Here is a 25,961-nt window from a genome sequence, read left to right as displayed (position 1 = left end):
ATAATGCGCATTCCGAATACTCTGCGAACAATAAGATCATCATCGCTGGAAAAAAGTATCTAGGGATATCTAAAAAGGTATCTCTAATTTATCGTTACCGGAAAGAGATATCTCTAATTACCGGAAAGAGATATCTCTAATCGCTCATCGAGTGTCCTTTTTAGGAGACAAACGTAAAAAACATCCGTTAGATAACGCGCATCGTTGAAAGAGATATTTTTAATCGCTCATCGAATGTCCTTCTTAGAGGACAAACGAATAATAAAATGGAAATAACAGAAAACATCCGTTAGATAACGCGTATCGTTGGAAGGGATATCTTTAATCGCTCATCGAATGTCCTTCTTAGAGGACAAATGAACAATAAAATAGAAAAAACAAAAGAGGAACTCGAGCGCGTCCGCTAGATAACGCGTATTCCAAACGCTCGACGTCGAAAGAAACGCATTTCCCTCTCCCTCTCCCCACCCACCCGCATTATTCGTCGCCGATAAAAATAGGCGTCTCTCGGAACGCGCGAATCAATCGCGCTCGGTGTCTCTCAACAGTTTATCGCGTTTTCCCCGCTTCGCGCGATGACTAATACGAGGACGGTTCTCATTCTAGCGACAATACTCGTCGCTACGACGGTCGCCGCGCCCTTCGACTCGGAAAAAATCGAGGCGCTTCGTTTTCTGCGCGTATACGGTTTTCTAAAAGACGATGGAGAATCGCTGTCGTCCGATAACGCGACGTCTCTGCGTCGCGCGCTATCGCTGTTTCAAGAATATTATCAATTATCGGGAAACGGCGCGTTAAATGCCGTTACGCTTCACCTTATGCGTAAACCGCGATGCGGTCTCGCAGATATTCCCGATCGCGCGTATAGCCCGATCGCGCGAAAATGGCCGAAGACGCGTCTCGCGTGGAATTTTCAGATGGCTAGCGAGGAAATCTCGCGAACGGCCGAAACGGCGTTCGCGTTATGGGCGGCGAACTCATCGCTAACTTTCGCACGCGACCCGTTACACCCCGATATATTAATATCGTATCGAACGGGCGCGCACACTTACGCGAATCGTCGAAACGTTGGTATTTGCCCGGCAGCTTTCGACGGTCCGGGAGGAGCCCTAGCTCACGCGTTTTTTCCCTCTGGAACAACCGATTTCACATCGGAGATACACGTCGACGATTCCGAACCGTGGCACGTGTATCTAAAAAATCCTCCCGACACGCATCACCTGCTACAAACGCTAACGCACGAGATCGGCCACGCATTGGGTTTACAGCATAGTATGCGCAATGACTCTATAATGTTCCCATATATACCCGACATCGAGAATCAATTTCCAGTTAAGCTGAGCATAGAAGACATTCTCGCTATACAAAATCTGTACGGATCTCACGACGACGGAAATTATCCAACGGCGACTCCCGCGACCACCGCGACGCCCGCGACGACGAGCGTCGCGCCGACCGATCCAGCGCGAGCGGATCTCTGCGCATTGCGACGCGTGGACGCCGCGCTAATAATGAATCATCGATTATATATAGCTAATCGCCGCAACATATGGTCGGTCGACATAACCGAGAAATGTTACGGTAGACCCATGACGCTCACGGATTACGCGACGTTTCTACCGGCGAATTTTACGCGTCTATCCGCCGCGTATAGAAGACCCTCGGGCGATCTCGCTCTATTCGCGAACGATTCGATCTACCTCGCGGAATATCCCAGTCTTAAACTAAAATCGGGTTGGCCGAGATATCTCCACGATATCGGACTTCCCCGAAACGTTAAAATCAACGCGGCGATAAATACGCACACGGGACGAACCTACGCTGTATACGACGATGATAAAGTCGCGGAAATCGACGAGTGTCGCATGATAGTCATTAGACACGCTCCATTAAAAGATATATTTCCCGGAATTCCGTCCGCGATAACGTCGGCCTTCCGATACATCGATGGCAATCTATATTTCTTCGCCAAACGTCAGTTCTACGCCTTCAACGAATTTACAAATACCGTAACCTCGGCGGGTCCTTTCGATCTACACGCGCTCGGCATCGAGTGTCCTACGGATGGATTGCTAAGGCAATTGCGCGATCTCCTTAGTCGCGTCTATCGTCTCAGCGACACGATCGAGAAAGAGAGAATCGACGACGAGACCGACTAGAGCGACCCTACCGTTATTTTTTAAAAATAGAATATATAAGAGAAAACGCGCGAAAGGGGAAGAAGCGATCTCTACGCGAGTATATAAAGATCACTCATCCATTAAGCGCTTCATTATTAACGAAGAACACCGAAGCTAACGCGCGAAAAAGAACAAACGAGAAAGAACGAGTGACGATGTACGCGACAATGGGAGGACAACCGCAACAGCAACACTCATTCGACGATCGATCGAGACTAACCGAACGAGACCGCGAAGATAGCGCGGAATACGCTAAGAAAGCTAAAATGGACAATGGGTAAGACTATCGAACATTTATTCGAATTAATAATTCGCTAACACCGTTTCTCTCATCGCTCATATCTATTTTTTAGACGAGATCGCGATCGAACGCCAAGACACGACGCGGACGTCTCGATCGCGCGACCGCTCAGAATCTTAGGAAGACGCTATCCATTGACCAAAACCGCATATAAACATCTGGAAATTAACGTTAACGTCAACCGACCCTCCTTCGTAGAAATCGTCCTCGGAGATTGCCACGGCAAAGAGATCTTGCTAACGCCGGATACGTGGAAGGAACTGCTCGATCTACGACCCACGCTCCTGTCGCACTTTCGCTCCGACGAGCGCGACGAGGCGCGCCCGACGCCAATACACATCGGACAATTGACGCTACGATTCGGCAAACTCAACAATCTCCGAATACTTCGTCTCGAAACGCCTAAAATTCGCCTAGCCGTATCGAAGAACACCGTCGTAAATATATTAAATCTGGAACTTTGCGTCAACCGCATCGTTGCATCTTTAAGCGGTTTAACCACGCGCGTGGACAACAAGCTAATTCGTTTCCTCGACATCGCGGCGAGCGCTCGCGATAAAGCGCTTATTCCCGCGATGATACGCGAGAGCGATAACTTCGACCGCAACGATATAATCGATTGCGAACTGCAGGCTCTGCTCTTCGGAGAATCGTGATACGCTCGCTCGCGTACTCGTATCGTCGTATTATTAATACGTTAAAAAATTTGTAAAAGAAAACAATAAAAACACCTCTCCTCTCTCGCTAGAACGACGACGTCTCTTTATTTCACCACCCTTCGAAGATTCGCCATCGCTAAAGCGACGAGGGACGCCCCTCCGTCCGCTCGACCGCCCACCGACGATCCCCCGCCCCCTCGACGCCGGGCGCCCGCCGCCCGCTCGCGGATCGCGCGCTAGAAGCGCCCCCCTAAAGAATCGCGACGGCGGATCGCGCGCTAGAAGCGGCGCGCCCCCTAAAGAATCGCGCGCTAGAAGCGGCGGATCGCGCGCTAGAAGCGCCCCCCTAAAAAATCGCGACGGCGGATCGCGCGCTAGAAGCGCCCCCCTAAAGAATCGCGACGGCGGATCGCGCGCTAGAAGCGGCGCGCCCCCTAAAGAATCGCGACGGCGGATTGCGCGCTAGAAGCGGCGGATCGCGCGCTAGAAGCGCCCCCCTAAAGAATCGCGACGGCGGATCGCGCGCTAGAAGCGGCGGATCGCGCGCTAGAAGCGCCCCCCTAAAGAATCGCGACGGCGGATCGCGCGCTAGGGGCGCGAGTCGCGTCGAGGTCGCGAATCGGGCGCGCCACCCCCCGAGCGCCATCTCTCGAGCGCTCTCGGCGACTCGTACCCACCGCTTCCCCCCGGCCGCGCTTCCCCTCTCATCCTACTTACCCCCCCATGCACCCGCCCAGCCCGCTCTCCATCCCTCGGGCGCCCACAAACTGCTCCGAAACTATCTCTCTCTCTTACTCCCCAACGATACCCTCTCTCTCACACTCACACAAAACTGATCCAAAACCGGCCTATCTATACTACTCTGGAAGGACTTCGACAAGTAGGAAAGCTGGATATAGTGAAGAGGGAACTCATGAGGTGTAATGTGAGGATCGCAGGAATCTCTGAGACTCACTGGCAGGGGAGGGGTCACTTCCTAAGCAGCAGCCATGCGGTCTACTTCTCCGGATCTGACGACACAAGCCGCAACGGTGTGGCTTTTGTGATACCCAGCGGGCTGGTTGGTTCCGTTCTTGGCTATGACACTGTCAGCGATCGCATAATATCTGTTCGCATTAAGGCAGCACCTTGCGTGTTGAACTTCATCCAGATCTACGCACCGACAGCCGACACGGATGTAGAAGACATAGGCAACTTTTACAGCTCTCTGCAGGCAACCATCGAGAAAACTTCTAACCGAGAAATCACAGTAATCATGGGGAACTGGAACGCCAAAGTGGGACGCACCGATAACGATAACCACATTCGCAACGCAGTTGGGAGATACAGTATAGGAACTCGAAACGAAAGAGGCGACAGGCTTATCCAGTTCTGCATTGATAATAACTTTACAATTGCCAATATAGTCTTCAAACAACATATAAGAAAACAATACACCTGGACGTCACCAGATAACCGTACCAAAAACCAAATTGATTATATTTTGATCAACAGTCGATGGAGATCGGACATACTCTCAGCAAAGACACTTCCCGGGGCTGACTGTGGCTCGGACCACAGGTTACTGGCTTTCAAACTTAGAGTAAGAATGAAAATGTGTAAAGGAGCCGCAGTAAAGGCCAAATTACCGCCAGTTACTGACCAAGATGCTTTCCTTAGCAGACTTAATCACGAAATAGTATCGACCGACATGGAGGAATTGACCGACCCAGATGATTTGTGGAACCGACTCAAGGGCGTCATCGGGACGTCTTTAGCTGAACAACAACCAAAAGAACGGGCAAAAAACCGTGACTGGATTTCGGCCAATACCTTCAAAATAATAGAGGAAAGAAGAAAATTGCTAGCAACCGGCTTAAATAACACCGAAGCGGTAGACGAATATCGCAAGCTATCGTCGTCCATTCAAACAAACTGTCGAAGGGACAAAAACAACTTCCTAAACGATATCTGTGCGGACACCCAACTTCACGCAAACCGATTTCAATCGAAAGACGTGTTCCACAAAATCAAACTGATCACGCGGAAATTCAAACCTCGCACATGGACTATCTCTGACGAGAACGGCGTCCCGGTCACGGAAATCGACAGCATAATAGAGACGTGGAGAAGATACTGTGAGAGGCTGTATGCGGAAGACGAGCTGGTGGTGGCCAGTGGGCGGGAAGAGTATGAACAGGAGCCACACATCTTGATGGAGGAGGTGGAAAGAGCTGTTGGAAGACTGGCCAATAACAAGTCTGCTAGTATAGACTATATAACAGCAGAGGTATTCAAGGCAATGGGATCTACCGGAACAAGAATTCTTCATCGCATCTGTCAGAGAGTGTGGACCATCACAGTATGGCCCAAAGAGTGGGCCACCACCATAATAGTTCCACTCCACAAGAGGGGCTCAACCTGCAAGTGCGAGAATTATCGACTAATAGCACTCATCACGCATGCCAGCAAAATCCTACTACACATTATACATAGCCGACTGCAGCCGTTTGCCGACCGACAGATAGCCCCAGAGCAGGCTGGCTTTGTCAGTGGCCGAGGTACAAGAGAACAGATCCTGAATCTGCGGCAGCTGATCGAAAACTAGAGAGTATTATATACCCATGTTCTTGTGTTTTGTGGATTATGAAAAGGCGTTCGATAACATCAAATGGCACCTACTGTGGCCCATTCTTAGGGAAATGGGCTTTCCGCTGCACCTCATATATTTAATTAAAAATTTATACGAAAATAGCACAGCTGTCGTAAGACTCGAGAGCACCACCTCTGGAAAGAGTGTAATCAGGAAAGGGGTCAGACAAGGCTGCATACTCTCACCACTTCTGTACAACATCTACAGTGAATATATAATGAGGCAGGTGTTGGAGGACTGGAATGGTGGCGTGACCATAGGCGGTGAAAAGATCTCGAATCTTAGATATGCGGACGACACGCTGCTGGTTGCGAGGAGCAAAGAGGAGCTCCTTGCACTCCTGGATAGGCTTAATAGCACCAGTTTGGATTATGGATTTCACATAAATAACACCAAGACAAAAATCATGATAGTCGACCGGGAACATGATAACTTCCCTGGCACGTCACACATTGATCATTTCGAAGTAGTCGATAAATTTGTATATCTGGGCGCACTAATAAATAACCGGGGAGACTGCGGGGAGGAGATTCGCAGGCGTATCCAGCTGGGAAGAGTGGCAATGTCCCAACTGACCAAGGTGTGGAAAAGCCCCAACATCGCACGCCAAACCAAAATCAACTTGGTCAGAACATTGGTGTTCTCGGTATTCCATTACGCCTCCGAAACATGGACGCTACGAGCAGCCGATCGACATGTGGATGCGTTTGGGATGTGGTGCTGGCGAAGGATGCTGCGAATCTTTTGGACAGCGAGAAGGACATACGTGTCTATACTGGCAGAAATAAATCCGCCCCAAAGACTGTCCAGCTACGTGTACAGCCGCATCCTCAAGTTCTTCGGACACATAAATCGCAGCAACACTATTGAACACCTGATAGTCCAGGGGAAGCCGGAAGGGAAGCGACGACGAGGTCGTTCACCAACCCGATGGACCGATACAGTTAAACAGCTCCTTAATACCAACATGGAGGAGGCAGTGAGGGCCACCATCAACCGAGACAGATGGCACACCACTATTAGGGGCGCTATTAAAAACATGGAAGGACAAGAATAGTCACCACACATCTGCCAAGATGTCAAGGACTTAGATGATGATATACATTTATTGAGATATCGTTCTCAAGTTCGAATTTTTTAATTTGATTCGCAGTCACTGGAAACTCAATGTCCTGGAGTTTTAGCACTGTCGTATAATGAGGATATGAAAATTCCCGTTCCGCGTTTCTTTCAACTGGATGTAGAGCGGCGACCACGGACCACGCAAAACACGCATTGTCATTAGATTGCATGTTGATCACCGCTCTCTTCATTATTATCGCCCGCGGTAATTTTATGTGACATCCCGCGCGCAAAGGATTATATTTATTTATATTTACAATTAAATCGAGTATACGCGACAATGCCCACCCGCTATCGCGTTCTTGAAATTCTTGGAGCGATGCTAGAGTGGGCTCGACGACGCGCCGCTCGTACCATTCGCGTAAATCGGATGTGCAAAAGAGTTCATAGTTTCTCATATTGATACTTTTATTTGCGCGTTTATCACCCGTCACAAATTTACCATTGATCTTCTCACTATTAATCTTCACATTAAAGTGTTTTTCCATCACATTTTGCACGTGTTTGAGCCCAATGTCTTTGGCATCCTCGAAAAATTGACGAGGCTCGATGTGATTATGATTTATAATCGCACCAGTTAATATGCGGCTGTCGAACGCCATATCGATCTCTCGCCAAATCAATCCATGTTGCCGTGTACTGCATCCCGCATGCACAAAACGCCTGCGTAAGGAGTTCTTCAATCCCTCGAGTCGCGCGATCGGGCAATCAATGATTGTCGGCTGGCGGGCGCGAGCGGGACCTGCCAGTACCTGTTCGTTAGGTCTAGAGTGGTCAAGTATTTCGCGTCTCGGAGTTTATCGAGCGTGGCCGCGATGTGAGATAGCAGGTATGCGTCTTTCTGGGTCACGTCGTTCAGCTTGCGGAAGTCAATGCAGAACCGATAAGTCCCGTCCTTTTTCTTGACTAGCACGACCGGAGAGCTCCATGCGCTTTGTGATGGCTTGATTACTCCGGCGTCCTCCATTTTCCGTATCTCTTGGTCGATTATAACCTGTATAGCCGGATTGCGGGGGCAATACCGTTGCTTGATCGGCTGGTTGGTGGTCAAGCGGATCTGGTGTTCGATACGGTCTGTCGGGCCGTGTACCGCCTCGAACGCGGCTAGTTCCCGGTCCAGAAACTCCCTTAATTGGTGGTCCTTGTCCGAGGTTCGCAGCGTCAGCCCGGTCGAAATTTCTCCTACCGCGGGCTGATTGCTGGCAGTGGCGGCCGGAGGGGCGGTCATGGCTACCTCAAGCTTAGCCCAGAGACCGATTAGGATTGGCCCGCTGAGATTCGGCATGACCTGGAACGTGTGGGTCACGGTGCGGTCGGTAATGGTGATCGGTAGGTTCACTGTTTGTGTGATCGGGACCGTGGTGCCGTCGGCCAAGTTGATCTACTGGGTTAGCTCCTGAGAGGGGTGGCCGCAGTACCGGGCTCGTTTCGCTGTGGCTGGGCTCACGAACGAGACCTCGGAGCCAGAGTCGAGCAAGGCCCACAGGTGTCGATGGAGCAGCTGGATTTTGAGGTGTGGCCTGGGCGTGAACTTTACGTGGTGCGGTCGGGTCGGGCGGCGGCCGCTGGTTCCCCGGCCCGTGTCGTTTTCCGACGGTGGATGGCAGTCTCGGGTGAGCACGCCGTCTTTGCCGCAGCGAGAACAGAACTTGCGTGGTGGTCTCTTGCAGTCCAGGCGGGTGTGGCCTCGTTGCTTGGACCGCCAAAAGCATTCCTCTTTGCTGTAGGTGGCGGCGGCGACCGGCAGGCTAGGCATGCTTCGGGCCGGTGGTTGTTCCTCCTTTTGCCGGCGGAGGACCCTCTCGTGCTCGGAGGCCCTGGCACTTAGCTCCGCAACCCTGGTAGCCTCGGTTGACCGGATGTAGAGCTGGTAACTCGAGTGCAAGTTACCGTAGAGCAAGCGGGCCTTCTTCTGTGGCAAGTAGCCCCCAGCGCGTCTCATGATTGTCAGCAGGTCCGTGGCGTACTAGTCGATGGCTTCCCCCGGTCTTTGCCTTCGGGCCTGGGCATTTTGTCGGAGCTGATCGCGGTAGTCGGGTGGGAGGTACTTCAGCCGACGGTGCAGAAGGCGTCCCAGGTCGTCCAGTCCTCGTAGTTGTTACGGTATCATAACAACAGGTTTCCTCGTAACATCTCTGGTAGCCCTAAGAGAAACAATTTGTCGGCGTAGCGGTAGGATCGCCTTAGCTCCTCTAACCGTTCGAGGAACGCGAACGGGTCTTTACCGTCGAAGCAAAGGCCCCATTTGCGGATTCGATCGAGGATCGTGGTAGGGTTGTAACCGGACAATGTCGGTCGAGATGGAGAGCGTGCCACAAAATAAGGTTTTCCTACCTTTTTATAACAGTCGCCAGTTCGTTTAACCTCCAACGAACAAGGTGTAGCACTTTCACCAGTTCGTCTGCTCCTCCCACGAAGAAGGTGTAGTACTTTCCAACGCCTCTTCAAGATGGCCGCCGGATAAGTTCGTGCGTGTCTGTATGACGCAATTCCCTCAGTTACTGCGAAGTATCCCTTTTCCCCTGGAAAGCTGCTAATTATCTTCCCTTTTTATGTTTCAGGTCGCCGCTAGATTGGATCGTCGCCCAAGGACTCGGATTACCAAGTGGACACTGTTTGATGAAAATGAGGAGTTTGGACTTCGTAGACGCTCGGGTAAATAACTAACTTTCACGTTAATTACGAATATATAAAATATAATATATTTAAAATATAAACTTTTTGTTTTACAGCCTTTTAGGAAATCTTCGCGTGTCTCCACCGCACGGAGATAACTAACGCGTATAAAATATTATAAACTTGAACTTATGCTATTTCTCACTAGCATATCACAATCAATGTTCTTTGTACTTCTAGCTTCTTATGTCCGAACGCGTATCTGCTTCCGCAAACTTGTTAACGCAATCGTAAAGCTATGATTTCTTTTCGGATCTTACGAGACCTATCGACGAAAGAACTATCGACAAAAGGCGAACGAAACTCTCAATCGACAAAAGGCCACGGAACTCCATCGACAAAAGGCCAAGACTCCCATTCTGCAGCGCCTCATACCGGGCTCCCCACTCTGGGCTTTCCCCACTCTGGCCGCCCCCACTCATGCTCGCGCATGCGCTGTACGCTTCTTATACGCGAACTATCTTAAAATATAACTGTAATAAACCGCTTTCGCGAGGCGGTCGTGGATAACTCGGTCGGGATCCGGGGCTCGTGAAAGGGTATCGAGAGACGAACGATAGATGCGTTAGGTAAAATATAATTTATTGCGTTTAAATATGTGTGTATACAGAGTGAGTGTGTGTGTAACTATTGTATGTGTTGGTGTGAGCGCTGGTGTGTGAGTGAGTGATAAGCGAGCGAGTGCGTGTGCGAACGTGTAATATCTGCGTGGGATTTACAATATATCGGAAGTATGTGGGTGTGATCGTGTGCGTGCAGCCAAACGCCCTCGTGTAGGTGTGAGTGTCGGTCGCGGTGCATCCGAATTACATGCACGGATTCACGGATACACGGTGCGGAGCGCGATTTCGGCGATTCGTAAATATGTCGATTACGAGAGCGGATTTAGATTTCGGCAGGGGCCGCTAACTACCGGGCGGTAATTTCGGTCGGCTCGATGGGCGGTCCTTAAACGTGTCGGTATTGATCTGATTGCGTCGATCGATGTCGCGGCCGGGTTAGATCCTCCCCCTTGAGCGGGACTTAGCGCGCCGTATTAATGGCGAGTCCGATCGCGGTAATGGCGGTCGCGGAATTACCGTGAGTTCGCGGATATCGCGGTATGGTTTCGTCGGGGATGATTTTCCCGTAGAATGCAGGAGTGCAACGGCCGACGGGAACACCCGTCAATGGCAGGGAACTCCCTACCACTGGATGATCGCCGTTGCACGCAGGTGGACGGATGCGTGTGAGGTGTCGAGAACTCCCGACGGAAGCTGAGTACGCCCAACCTCGTGTCCCTCGGTCGCAGAGATGTTTAACGGATCGCTCTTAGAGATGCCGCAAACTCTCGGCGGAGGCTGGGTACTCCCAACCCCGTTTTCTCTCTCTTCGAGCGTGTGTTAGGATCGTTCTGGATTCCAGGCGTCGTACTGACTCTGGCGGTTGCGGAAGATCTGGTCTCGATATGGAAAATGTGCCCTTATTTATACCGCTTTTTCCGGCGGGTGCGCGTGCGTAATATGCCTGATTGTTTTAAGGCATATTGTTTAAATTTAAACCGTCGCGCGCGACTCGGGTGGTTTCGGGAACGGTCGGTACGGTTACCCGAGCGCGGCGACGATTCCCGGTAAACAACGCGTCTTGACGGCGGTTATAAATTTGAACGCTTTTCTTTATATCTTAAAAATGGGCGCTCGGCGCCTCCGCATTATGCCCGACCGGTGTTTGTCGGGCGGCGGACTTCCGGCGGATCGACAGCCGGGTAACGGTGGAGGGATGCATCGTTACATAACTAAATCGCACAATATAATAAAACAAATATAAAATCACGCAAACGCTGTCAAACTAAACATAAATAATATTACCGCAACTTATAAACATAAAACTAAATTCAGGAAAGTGTCGCGGTGTAGCACTTTTGTGCAGGTGTATTGGTGTAATAGTGTTACCAAAATGTAAGAACTACGTATGCTCGTGTTCTGGTGTAAGTATATCAAAGTGCAGCGTGTAGAGTGTATGTAGTGTAGAATTGAGTGTAAGTGTAAAAAGCATGTGTTGTGCGTATCGTCTCAAGTGTATAAACTTATAGCTATGATACAAAATGTACATTTCACTATACTTTTCTGGTTAAAGTGTTGCACCCAAAGTACAGCACTTTTACCAGAAAAGTGCAGCTTTTCAAAACTGCCGAAATTGCTACGCAAAAGATTAAAATAACATAATAACCTATGATGACAGACCAAACAATTGTCCAGAGTTGGTCTTTTTCTGTCCGTTCATCGTCTGGACCATCTGCCTCCCAAGCCCCTTCGATAGCCTGGATAGCCGACTTCAGGGACAGGGGTCAGTTTGAGTCGTTCCGGCGTCGCTTCTCCCTCGGTCGGCATGTCGGCGGTGTCTCGTTCGGAGAACAGTTCCGGGTTTTGGGTCACGTATTGCCGCAGTCGGTGTCGCAAAGTATCGAGGTTACCGATACTATCGAGGCCGTGGTTGACTAGAAGAGTCACAAGCTGGACTTTCGAAAGGTTGTATATCCAGGAGATTCTCATCGGGGTGCGCACGTAAGCTGGAGTCTCTACTGGGCAGGTCCCTGTCGGGCGCCATGTAACGCGGTCACCTTGCTTGATGCTCGGATCGGCTCGTCGGTGTCCGGGTTCGAGAGGAGGGGAGACTCAAGCTTGCGATAACACAATGTAGGTAGAAAAGATAGTTTATTGAGATAGAGATAGATATGTACAGAGTAGCGTGCAGGGCCAGATGATGTCGGTAGACGTCCGTTGGGCTGATGTCGAGGTGCGGGTGGCGTACAGCGAGAAGCGTACGGCGGCGTGAGACATAAAGCGGGCGCGGCTAAATCTTTACTATGGTTTGATTGGCGGTGCGGGCTAGCAACGCGGCTATAACAAACGGACTTATTACTAGCAGGCTTAACGGACGGACTTAGAGCTACAACGCGGCTAGAGCTAGCGGACTTATTACTAACAGGTCTTATTACTAGCGGGCTTAGTAGTACGGCGCGGTTACAGCTAATGGACTTACTACTAACAGGTCTTATTACTAGCGAGCTTATTCCTACGGCGCGGTTAGAACTAGCGGTTTTACTTCTACTAGGCTTATTCCTACGGCGCGGTCATAACTAGCGAACTTATTTCTACCAGGTTTAGTACTACGGCGCGGCTAACGACTTAGGTCTACGACATACAACTTACGATCTAGTGTCAGGCTGAGTGGCTAGGTATTGCGGGCAGGACCGAGTGTCACGTCGGACCCTGCCTTGGCAACGGAGGTCGGTGCAACCGGACAGAGCCAAGTACAGCCCCAGGCAGAAATAAAAACCGGTGCAACCTGGCGGAGCTGAATGCAACCTCGTCTCTAGGAGCGGTAGAGATAGGAGCCGGTACAACCTGGCAGAGTTGAGGGCAACCTCAGTCCTGGAGGCAGAGAGAGCCGGTGCAATCCAGCAGAGCTAAGGACAACCTTCCCCCAAGAGGTAGTAGGTAGTGGTTAGATCGGTGTCAGGAGCTGGATGGCAGGACGGGATCTGGTCTCGATGTCTCGGCTGGTCGGGCTTATATACTCGACCATTGCCCCCACTAGGTGTTGTCGGTCGGTTCCACGTGAGGACCGCGAGAGAGATAGTGTCTGGTGGGAGGGCGACGGTGAGTACGGCGTATGAGCAAGTGAGACAACGCGTGCGGTGTGCGTGCAAGCGGAATAGGTAGCGTAGGACAAGTAACGTTGGGTGGAATAAAGCGAGCCGCGTGCGTATATATATATATATATATATATATATATATATATATATATTCCGTACATTCATAGCAACGGCCCTGCCGTTACAACTTTAAGCCGAAATAAATAGTTTAGGTACTATGAAAATGTGCTGTACATACTTTTATTATAAAGGTGAAGACAACGAAGAAATTTACACATGCTGCTTTATGCGTATTCCAGACTTATTTTCGAATATTCGTGTTGTGCGACAACATGAAAGTGCAATTTATGACCTAATCCTGGGATTGTTTTGCGGAGAGTGTAGAAGACCGCTGTACCAGATAATGCCCTGTAATATGTGCCCAATTTGCACTATATAAGCTGGACAAAACTTGTGTTGCGAAAAAACTTAAATAGGAAATATGGAGGAACCCAAATACGTTGCGCGATTAGAACAATATCTATGGGAGGATTTCATAGGGGTAAACTCGACGAGTTTATGCGGTTTATGGGAAGAGGAATGCCTTAAATGTCTCGATGAATTAGAAACACAATATCGAATCAGAGGAGTCAAAGGGGTTTGTGATTCGATCTGGTCAAATTGCGCGACTACAAAGTTTAAGGTATTCGATACGCAAAAAATACAAACGTTTAGATGCTGTGTCCCGGCGCTAACATCCCAGTGAATTCGGTAGTGCAAATGATACAAGGCCGAGAAATCGGTTTAAACAAATCGTATACAGTATACTTGGACGATTATCTGAGACGTTATCCGTTATCGGTTGAGTTCAAGAATTGGTGAACATTGTAAGTATCTATTTTTAAAAATATTAAATATTAAAAATTAAATTAGTATACTAATAAGACTTTTATTTTTCTGTTTCAAAAGGAGCGCCGCCCTATTATATATTTTATATATTTTTTAATATTTTTAATATTTTTAATATTTTTAATATTTTTATTATTATTATTTTATTTTTTTTTATTATTATAATAATTATATTTTTATTATTATCATTATTCTATATTTTGTATTCTATATTTTACGCGCGCGCGTTCGCGCGCGTACATGCACACGCACATGCACACGCACACGCACACGCGCACGCGCACATATACACACACACACGTAGGCATTTATATTATACACATTTATATTAAATAAATATAATTACTATTATTATTATTATATATAAAAAATGTTGATTATTTCTGCGCCTACTCCTTTCCTCTTCCTACTCCTGCATACCTCGCGGTATCTCTCTTTCTCCTTTTCTCTCGCGAACTTCATCCTTTTCCCACGCCAATGCGGACGCTATCCTTCTCCTACACGCGTGTATGTCTCGCGCTTTCTCTCTCGCACCTATTCGCGGATGCCTCGCGCTATCTCTCTGGCACCTACTCGGCTTCGCCGCGGTTCCCCTCTTTCGCGCGGACCTCTTGCCTATCGGTTAGGACACGGTTCCTCTCCCCCCCTCGCCGCGGACCCCTCGCTTACCGGTTTCGCCGCGGTCCCCCGCGTGACGTCATACCCCCCGCGGCGATTCCCCCCCCCCGTGACTCCGCCCCCCCCCAGAGGACCTGAATTAGAAATAGCCTATATATACTACTAATAACTTACTTTGAAATATAAAATTGTATATAAAATTTTAATATAAACTGTAATATAAGTTTATAATTAAATTCTTTATATGAATATATAAAATGTAATATATATCATATATTATGTTTTTATATATTTTTATATATTATATTTTTACTTTTAATTTATATACGTATATGTAGATTTCGAAAAAAATAATACTAATATCCGGTTTTGCTAATAAAACACCAACAATTTTTTTATAATATAGATATAAAAATAAAAGCGAAGTATGAGATATATATATACATATATACATAAAATAAATCTTTTTATTTTCAAAATCAGATGTCAGTTTCATTAAAAAAATATTTCAAAATGTTTATTTTTTAAAATCGTTTTCTCTCTTTGCTATAGATCAAGTTTACAAAAAATTTTATTTAAGAACTTTTTTATTTAACTTTAACTTATACTTTTTTAATTTTTTCATGTTATCCATCGATCTTTTTTAAGGACATGTCTTCAATGAAAACATGACTTCCTTAAAATGAATAAGGCTGGAATATAATGTTGGTTTTTTAAATTTTCTCAATCTTTTTATATCATCTACTTTTTATTTTAAGGACATGTCTTCATAACGAAAACATGACTTCCTCAAAATGAAAGATTGATATACAAGATTCATTTTAGATTAAATTGTTAAATACATATGTTATCTTGCAATAAATAGAGAAATGATGACTGAGTATCGTTTGAACATGTCTCGATTGGACACAATCGATTGCGATTTATATATGAAAAATCCTAAATACCGGTCACTACCTGCCAACCGTGCAACACGTTTTATAAGTAATAAAAGTTTATATACAGGATGTCCCCAATTTAAATGACAAAACTTCAAGTGTGTGTAGAAGGCCGAAGAACTAAGACAAGAAGTCTTTCAGAGGTTTGCTCGTTTTTGCTCCCTTTTAGAGAAAATCGCAAAAATTCAAGATCTCATTATCAGTTGTTCTCTTGAGTTGATTGGCATAGAATAAACTTTCTGCTTCAAGGTTTCTTACATATGTAAACACTTGATGTTATCCTTTACGGTGCCAATCAATTCAAGAGAGCAATTAAGAGACCGAATCATAGATGCAGTGCACCAAATATCGCTAGAACAATGTCTAGCTACAATTAATGAGGTCAGTGCTAGATGTAATGCTTGCATTGCTGCAAGAGGGCAACATTTTGAACAATATCTGCATTAAATTGATGATAACATAAATAAAATGTAAATAAATAACTAAAAAAACGAAAACTTGTTTTGTTTCTTTTTTTGTGATTTTCTCCAAAATGGAGCAAAAACGAGCAAATCTCTAAAGGACTTTCTGTCTTAGCTTTTCGGTCCTCTACACGCTCCTTTTGCCATTTAAATTGGGGACACTCGTATATGTTTATTTATATATCTCTGTTGACATTAATATCCATAACACAAAGATCGCAACCACAGTTGAAACAATTGCATAAATCTGAAAGTAACAGATCTTATCACGAGGAAATGTATACAGGGTGTCCCAAAGTACCCTTGACGACGTTCGTGAGCAAGTAGAGCACAGCAAACTGAACAGAAAAGTACTGTAACATTTTTTTCTATAACGCTTAATAAAGGAGTTATTATTGAGTAAAGTTTGGCCAATCAGCGTCGATCTTTAGCCGCGCTTCTGATAGTGTGCGTGAGCATTTCGTCGCTACGGCGACGCACACTGGCATACTGACAGACAGGCGGCTCACTGATGTGCGTCCGGCTAAAAGTCGGCGCTGATTGATCAGACTTTGCTCAATAATAACTCCTTTATTAAACATTATAGAAAAAGATGGTACAGAACTTTTCTGTTTAGTTTATTGTGCTCTACCTGCTCACGAGCGTTGTCAAGGGTATTTTGGAACATCTTGTATAATACAGAAATCTTTGCTATACAGGGTGATTCAAAACAACCTTCTGTCCTTACGATGTCATATACTTGACTCAATTCTAAGACGATTTTTCCTTCGCCAAAATTTTTTCCGAGGCTTAGTTTTTAAATTATAAGCCAAAATAATTAACGTATTACGGGTCGCGTACGCGAGGCAGGCAGGAGCGGTGCAACTCACTGTTCCATGCTGATGATTACGTGAGGCGCTCGCTGCGATCAACTATTTGCTACATGCGATGGGGTGTATGTGTGAGGGAGAACGTATACGCGTATACACACACATACATTCTCTCTCTCTCTCTCTCTCTCACTCACACACTGACTCTTACCTCGTATGTAGAGATTCGTTGTCCTCATACGACTCAATAAGTAATATTTCCGTGTGATTCAACAAGTAACTAGCAAACTTTTTTTTACTCACAAATTGTACCACTTATCGAACTTTTACGAATTAATCCACGCACTTTATCGATAAACTGAATTTATTTAAAAAAACGATGTTATTATACGTCATTATATTTTCATATTTTATAGTTTTATGTTTTCGAAACTATCAAATTTACAATGTCGGAGGCTTTAGCCGGTCATAGGATACGTACATGATAGCGTCCGCGTCGATCACGCGTAAGGTGATACATTCAGTCGTTCGGCAGCCGGCAGCCGGCAACGCTAGACCGACATAACTTGCTTGTTGTCGTCGCGACAACATTTTAATAATTAATCGGTAGTAATCGGTAGATTATGATTAATATATAAACGTTAATAAATTCAATTTATCGATAAAATGCATGGATTAAAACGTAAAAGTTCGATAAGTGGTACAATTTGTGAGTGAAAAAAAGTTTGCTAGTTTTTCGTTGTGTTACACGGAAGTATTACTTATTGAGTCGTGTGAGGGCAACGAATTACTATATAAAAGGTAAGAATCAGTGAGAGAGAGAGAGAGAGAGAGAGAGAGAGAGAGAGAGAGTGCGTGTGTGCGATCAGCTGTTTGCTACATGCGATGGGTGTAAAAGAGAAAGAGACAGAGAGACAGAGAGACAGAGAGAGAGAGAGAAAGCGTCATTTATTGAGCGCTCTGGGACGAGTCCTCTCAAGCGCAAGGCAATACATGAAAAAGTAACATAATAAAATAAATACAAGCTAATTACATGAAGTGATAGTACATGTAAGCGTATATAAAGAATATATGTGTATAAGAGTGAGAAAAGATGAGAAAAATGAGAAATGAAAAATGAAAAATGGAGGATGAAAAAAGGTATGCCAGAGAGAGATATCAGAGTGTTAAGGACAGAATCACGACCTTCAATCAGCTAACAGACAAGCAAATGCGCATAGAGCTCCTGCTTAAAATCATTTGAAGTCTTCGCGTTCTTGATTGACTGAGGGAGACCATTCCACAACCTGACCGAGGTTACTCTAAAAGAACGTTTGAACAGCTCAGTCCTACATTGTGGCTAAATTAGAGTGTCATTCGAAGCCCTCGTTGCTCGGTTTGATGTTAATACCCTTTGATTAAAATTGGAGTGCAAAAGGCCAGACTGACCTGTCCGAAGTATCCCGAACAGTAGGCATCCAACGAAGTAAGTTCTCCTTGAATCAATCTTGAGCCACCTGAGTCTCTCGTAGTAGGGCGTGATATGCATGTCAGCCTTCACGTTAAAAATAAATCTGATACAGGAGTTTATGGCTCTATGGAGTTTTAGGTTGTGCTCAGCCATCATGTCCGTGAAAGCTGCACAGCAATAGTCAACATGTGGGTAGATTAACGTGGTCTTGGATCTAAGAGCTTCCGGTAACAGGTGCTTGCAAAGCTTTAGCTGATACAGTATAGAGTGAATCTTATTCGTCATGATGACCTGCCTCTCCAATGACAGAGTGTTCATGATCGTCACTCCGAGGTACTTAATAGATGTTGAATATTGTACTGTTGACTTGTCCACTTTTTATTTGGGAAGAGTAGTCAGATCGATAGTCCTGACGTAACGCAGCGTTCCCATGACTATTGCCTGCGTCTTCTCAGAGTTAAAAATAAGCCTGTTGGTAGTCGACCAGCCAAGGATGGCATTAATGTCTTCATTTACCATCCGGATAGCATCGGGCAGGTCCCTAGGAGCACAGTGGATGTAGGCTTGGAGGTCGTCGGCGTAAAAACTATATTTACAGTGCTTGAGCACACACCCAAAGTCCGACAGGTATAATGTGAACAGTAGAGGGCCCAAAACCGAGCCCTGGGGCACTCCAGCCCCAACACGAGACAGAGACGAAACTACGCCCTCCGCCCCGTCCCTGACAGCCTGAGTTTGCTTCGTAAGATATGAATGCATCCATCATACTATCCCATCCGACAAATTTAAACTCTTCAATTATTCATTAGAAGGAAGTGATCCACCCTGTCGAAAGCCTTCGAGAAGTCGAAGGAAACCGACACGGTAACCATCCGCTGCGTGTCTGACCTCATCCAGCATCCGTATCAAACATGTTTGCGTTGAGTTGTTGTTTCTATATGCTGACTGACACGGATCATAAAGGCCAGAGTCCTCAAGATACTCTCGGATCTGGTCATAGACCACACGCTCAAGCATCTTCGACGGAGCAGGAAGGATCGAGATCGGCCGATAATACTGCACTGATGTTGGATTCCTGATCTTAGGAATCGGACAGATAAGAGCCGATTTCCATTGCTTCGGGAAGACTCCATATGTCAGAGAGAAGTTGAATAAATGCTCCACAATAGGCAGTGTACTGTTCATCGTAAGTCTCAACAATCTCAACGAAACACCATCCATGCCGACTGCATTAGACCTAGCTCTAGCGATAACCCTCGCAATAGTTGAAGGCTCAACATATTTCCAATGAAGATCTTCGTCATTGAAGTCGCCCGTGAGTATGTCCTCGAGAGAATTGCTGTTCATCAGATCCAGATGACCTCCACAGTGTACAAAAAATTCGCTGAGTTCCTCAACAGTGTGCGAGAGGCGCCGCGGGGTGCTCCTGGCCTTGACGAGTCTAAGATGCCTTAGTCTGTTCCAAACCTAGCTTGCACTGCCCGCACGGTTGAAGGCGTCGATGTAGAAGGCGCTCTTGGCAGTTCGTTGAACTTTCGACTTTGTGTCTCATTGCGCAGAAGTTTGTACTGGTTGTAGTAGAAGACAGTTTTATGCCTCCGCCAAGCTCTTCTGGCCATATCTCTTCTACGCAAGGCGGCACGGATATCCACTGTCAACCATCCCAGACAGCACAAGGATGTCCTTAGGACGTCCAAAGGGCATCCAGGACATACATGTAGGACATCCTCAGGATATCCCATTGTAATCCTCAGATCTCCTCTGGATGTCCTGAGGAAGAGTAAATGATAGCCGTATATTAACCTCTGGAGAATCCAGGGAGATCCTGTGGAACATCCTAAGAATTTTTATAGGATATGTTAGGGATATTTTTCGTATGTTTCAAGGAGCAAATTTAAAAATTCCAATATAAATTAAAATTATGTTTTGTTATTTACTGCCAATATTAAAAATCTAATATTAAAAATAGTTCACCGTTCTTTAATATTTGAGGCTTTCGTGCTGTACATGAATATTTTAGGTTTGGCTCCGGGTTTGAGTTGTGTAATATTTTCTAAACAATCCAATATCTGAATTCCCTATGTTGGGATTGCATCAGAAATTGAACTGATAGAAAATAATTACATTTGTAATTTCCTGTCAGTTGCTCTTTGCAAGCTTTATATAATTCTCATGACCAAATCTCAAATACGAGTTCGCGTGTCGCATAGCGGTAAACAAACGAACTAGCGGTTGAATACTATTGTTTGTAAAGTTTTTGGAATGTTGCGAACAGTAACATTTCTCATAAAATATTAAATAAATAATAATTTTGGATATATGAAAATGTGCGCATCAAATTCAATTATTAATATTAAACGAAATTAATGTTAACAATTAATTGTACATGTATATGTCCTCTGGAAATCCAAAAGACATCCAATATAATAGATATGGCAAATATATCCCACAGACATCCAGGGGTTATCCAGTGGACATTTATAGGACATTAATACTTATTATAATACTTAAGATTTCTAAATTATATTAAATAGCCCACACAACTAAAAATAATTATGTATGCATATTAAATTTTTATAAATATATTTATAATAATATATCTTAAAACCAGGGTTGGGAAGTAACGCGTTACTTGTAACGCCGTTACCGTTACAGTTACTTTTTTTCGGTAACTGTAACGGTAATGGCGTTACAAATTTTATTTGTAACGGAAAAAGTAACTTCGTTACATTTTTCGGTAACAAGTAACGAATTTAACAGTTACTTTTATCGTTACTTTTTTCAAATTTTTTGATTTATTTAAGATATTATTCTTGGTATTGTGCGTGATAAAATTTTTATCTTAACCGTAAAGCCGTAAGCAAATCGACCAATTAGCATTCTTATTATGTTGTAAAAATGCTTGAATGTGATTGATCAACTTATGGCTCTTGCAGACCAGTGCGATGACGCGACGCGCGATATCCAATGAGAGCTTTATCTTTTCGGAAAAGCAAAGCTCTCATTTACTACCAGTTCTAAGTACCTTGCAACGAAAATTAGAAAATCTCAATAAATCTGACCTTATAGATTGCCATTCATTAGTTGAAGCTATTCAGCAAGGTTTAAATAAAAGGTAACTTATTAATTTGATTAAACATATGTTATTTAATTTTAAATAAGGATTTAATTGAAAAATATTATTTTATTTTAAACTATTGATTTAAAAGTATTAATTTCAATAAAACAAACAATGTCGCTTAATTTACTATATTTGATTTTAAATTTCTTACAATATTTGAAACAAAAGAATTAATAATAGCAGCATGTTTACATCCAAAATTTAAGTTAAACTGGTTAACCGGAGAAAAAAGAAAACGTGCTGAAAATTACTTGGAGGATTTATTGGGAATCCGATCAACTGAAAATTCTTCAAAAGCTGGAAAATCTGACGATCACGATGATTTTTTCATTTTTGAGCAAAAAACGGTGCAAAATGAATCTGAACAAGAAGAATTGCAACGGTTTTTAAAATCAAATAATTGTAATATAGAAATGTTAAACGACTATCCAAAACTTAAAAAACTTTTTATTAAATATAATACAGCTCTACCAAGCAGTGCATCTGTAGAAAGAATGTTTAGCATCGGTGGCTCTGTATTAACACCACAAATAGGGCATTTAAATGATGATACTATGGAGCAACAAATTTTATTAAAAATTAATAAAGAATTTCGATAAAATTTAATCATTTAGTTTGTAATAAACCTTGAATGAAATCTTGCTTACAATTTTTTAAAAGTTTTTCTTATGCAAAATAATTTATTAGTTGTATTGTAAAAAAGTAACGGAAATTGTAACGACTCGTTACTTTTTAGTAACTGTAACGGTAACGAGTTACTTTTTAAAATTAGTAACGAGTAACTTTTTAGAAAAAGTAACGAGTTACTTTTTAGAAAAAATAACGGTAACGGTAACGAGTTACTTTTATAAAGTAACTTTCCCAACCCTGCTTAAAACATCCTACAAATGAACCGTCCTGGACATATTCAGGATGATCCTGAGGATGTTTTGTGCTGTCTGGGCATGATGCCGTCAGGTTCTTGAAGTGCCGTCGCTTAAGCGGTACGTGCAAATTGAAGATTTCAAGCAATTTAGCATTGAAGACTTCGATCTTTTCATCCATATTATCCGTGACCAATAGGTCAGTCCAGTCAATGCCACTTATGTCAGACTGAAAGGCAGTTGCATCAAAGCCACGCCAGTCTATGCAGTCAACACACCTTGCACGACGCCGCTGCAGTTTGATTCCGTATTTGATATAAATAAGGTCGTGTGCTGACAGGAACACAACACCATGTTGACCATGACCCTAAAGAGAGAGAGAGAGAATGTATATGTGTGTGTATACGCGTATACGTTCTCTCTCACACATACACTCCATCGTATGTAACAAACAGTTGATCGCAGCGAGCGCCTCACCAGGAACGTAATCACCAGCATCGGACGGTAAGTTGCGCCGTCCCTGCCTGCTTCGCGTACGCGGCCCGTAATTCGTTAACTATTTTGGCTTACAATTTAAAAACTAAGCCTCGGAAAAAATGTTGGCAAAGGAAAAATCGTCTTAGAATAGTGTCAAATATATGACATTGTAAGGACAGAAGCTTTTTTTGACATCCTGTATATGTATTAATTTTTTACTTTAAGAATTTTTTCTGGAGGTGCACGATTGACAGATAGTGACCGGTATTTAAGATTTTTCACGTATAAATCGTATTCAATTGGATCCAACCGAGACATGTTCAAACGATATTCAATCATTATTTCTTTATTTATTGCAGGATAACATACAATATGTATTTAACAATTTAATCCAAAATCAATCTAAATATCAATCTTTATTTTAAAGAAGTCATGTTAAAATAAAGAGTGGATGATATACAAAGATTCCCATACAGCACAATGATGTCCTTAGGACGTCCAAAGAGCATCCAGGACATACATGTAGGATATCCTCAGGATATCCCATTGTAATCCTCAGATCTCCTCTGGATGTCCTGAGGAAGAGTAAATGATAGCCGTATATTAATCTCTGGAGAATCCAGGGAGATTCTGTGGAACATCCTAAAGATTTTTATAGGATATGTTAGGGATATTTTTCAAGGAGCAAATTTTAAAATTTAAATATAAATTAAAATTATTATATTTTGTTATTTACTGCCAATATTAAAAATCTAATATTAAAAATAGTTCACCGTTCTTTAATATTTGAGGCTTTCGTGCTGTACATGAATATTTTAGATTTGGTTCCCGGGTTTGAGTTGTGTAATATTTTCTAAACAATCCAATATCTGAATTCCCTATGTTGGGATTGCATCAGAAATTGAACTGATAGAAAATAATTACATTTGTAATTTCCTCATCAGTTGCTCTTTGCAAGCTTTATATAATTTTCATGACCAAATCTCAAATACGAGTTCGCGTGTCGCATAGCGGTAAACCAACGAACTAGCGGTTGAATACTATTGTTTGTAAAGTTTTTGGAATGTTGTGTTGTGCCTCCGGAGAGGCACGGTAGTTGGGATCGTTTGCCGGAAGGAATTTGGGAATTCGGGCTCCGCCTGAGAACTTTATTTAAATAATTCGGACACTTTCCACATTAAATAAATAGATTAATATCAGATTTATTTGTGGTTTGGTTTATTTACAATGTTCCCGCACTTTCGCTCGCGTCGCGTATCACGATAACGGTTATCTTAACGTGCGCGTGTCTAGAGTCGAGTTTCGGTCTCGTGGCTATTCAATATTATAATAACTATTGATACTCGTTTTGACACTCGCGGTTGTTAGAGATATTGTTCGCGTAAAGGAATAAAGATTGCCCGTTTGGTAGTTATTGCGACTACCCGCGTAATATTAATTAATGATCAAGACTGCCCGCGTAATATTTATGGTAAAGACTGCCCGCCGTTCGTTAGCGGTGGGCCTTTTTATTAACTCCCTTTGGCTACCCGGGAGGGGGTCGTTTAGCGACAAGGCTGTGTGTCGTGTCGCTTGATTTTGGCAATATCCGGATGCAAGTTAAGAAGTTCTAAGTAGAACTTCTTTGCTTGCACTTTCGCAATTTCTTTATTCCTTTTTATTTCGCTTTTAAGTAGGACTTCTACGTTGCATTTTCGCAATGTCCTTCTTCCGCTTGCCCTGATTTCCGCGTTTTCGCAATGAAATGATTGCACGGTCGCTCGGGCTTAGCGCGTGGCTCGCGTTGTCAGCGCTTTGTTTGGTCAACGCTCGTAACGTGATCTGTATTCGCGTTACACATTGGGCAATCATATAAAATAATATGTATTTAGAATAATATATTTAATAATTCGTGTATAGCCTGTTCGGGCTATAACAGTTGCAAACAGTAACATTTCTCATAAAATATTAAATAAATAATAATTTTGGATATATGAAAATGTGCGCATCAAATTCAATTATTAATATTAAACGAAATTAATGTTAATAATTAATTGCACATGTATATGTCCTCTGGAAATCCAAAAGACATCCAATATAATAGACAGGGCAGATATATCCTATAGACATCCAGGGGTTATCCAGTGGACATTTATAGGACATTAATACTTATTATAATACTTAAGATTTCTAGATTATATTAAGTAGCCGACACAACTAAAAATAATTATGTATGCATATTAAATTTTTATAAATATATTTATAATAATATCTTAAAACATCCTACAAATGTCCTGAACCGTCCTGGACATATTCAGGATGATCCTGAGGATGTTTTGTGCTGTCTGGGAACTGTAGACATGCAATATCCCGGTTGGTTTCAACATGATGCTTGCAGCTCCCACCGAAAGGATCTTGCATATTATATGATGAAAGTAAAAATACATAAAGATTTAATTTGGTTAGGAGAGCGATTAAGGATTTCAAAAAATCGCTCTCAGCATAAACCTCCACAAAAGCTGACGAATATACAAAGTATGTAAAATATATCTTTACATTAACTCGCGGCATTTTATGCGGATCGAGTAAAAGACATATATATTTAACACGGAACATATAAATCGTGATTTATCTAATGAAGCGATTTATGAAAAGTAGGATAGTGTGCAGTTTGCGGTCTTATGACGGACCGAACTGCAAAGGGAGACAGTTAACTTAGAATTCTTTACAATTATAGTACATTTTATTGATTTTATACTTTATTTTTTTATGCGCAGACATACGTGTTTCATATCTGCTCACATAAAATTATATATATATATATATATATATATATGTATTATGTTATGCTTATTTCAAAAGAATTCTACGTTACATGTCAATTGGCCTCCACGTGGCGTCTCCTGGAAATGCTCTGTATGAGCAGCTAACAATTGACATATTAATATTATTATAATTTGTTACATTTTCCATGTCATTTCAGATGTATATATATTATATATAATTAATTATATTACGTTACATTTCAGATATATATGATTATTACATATATAAAAAAAATATATATATATGTGTGTGTGTAATTATACATATACCTGAAATAACATGGGAAATATAATAAATTTAAGAGTTAAACTTCTCTTTCCAAAA

At 43.5% G+C, this 25,961-nt stretch overlaps 1 protein-coding gene across 1 annotated transcript; it reads left to right on the top strand.

Moving 5' to 3' along the window:
• The first annotated feature begins 575 nt into the window (after positions 1 to 575).
• LOC138935152 (stromelysin-2-like) lies at positions 576 to 3,137 on the top strand. The gene is made up of 2 exons (XM_070299578.1): positions 576 to 1,950; positions 2,680 to 3,137. Exons 1-2 carry the CDS (start codon positions 576 to 578, stop codon positions 3,135 to 3,137), a joined length of 1,833 nt encoding a protein of 610 aa, XP_070155679.1.
• Positions 3,138 to 25,961: the final 22,824 nt, after the last annotated feature.

Source organism: Polyergus mexicanus, unplaced genomic scaffold, assembly GCF_030449975.1.
Source record: "Polyergus mexicanus isolate NDT 795.1 unplaced genomic scaffold, iyPolMexi1.0 SCAF_7, whole genome shotgun sequence".
Taxonomy (NCBI): Eukaryota; Metazoa; Arthropoda; class Insecta; order Hymenoptera; family Formicidae; genus Polyergus; species Polyergus mexicanus.
The sequence above is the reverse complement of the archived record's forward strand: the minus strand, read 5'-3'. Positions and strand labels throughout refer to the sequence as shown.

Coding starts and splice junctions, on each gene's coding strand:
- LOC138935152 (XM_070299578.1), top strand. CDS start 576: ATGACTAATACGAGGACGGTTCTCATTCTAGCGACAATACTCGTCGCT. Junction 1,951..2,679: donor GGCCTTCCGATACATCGATG/GCAATCTATATT, acceptor CCTCCTTCGTAG/AAATCGTCCTCGGAGATTGC.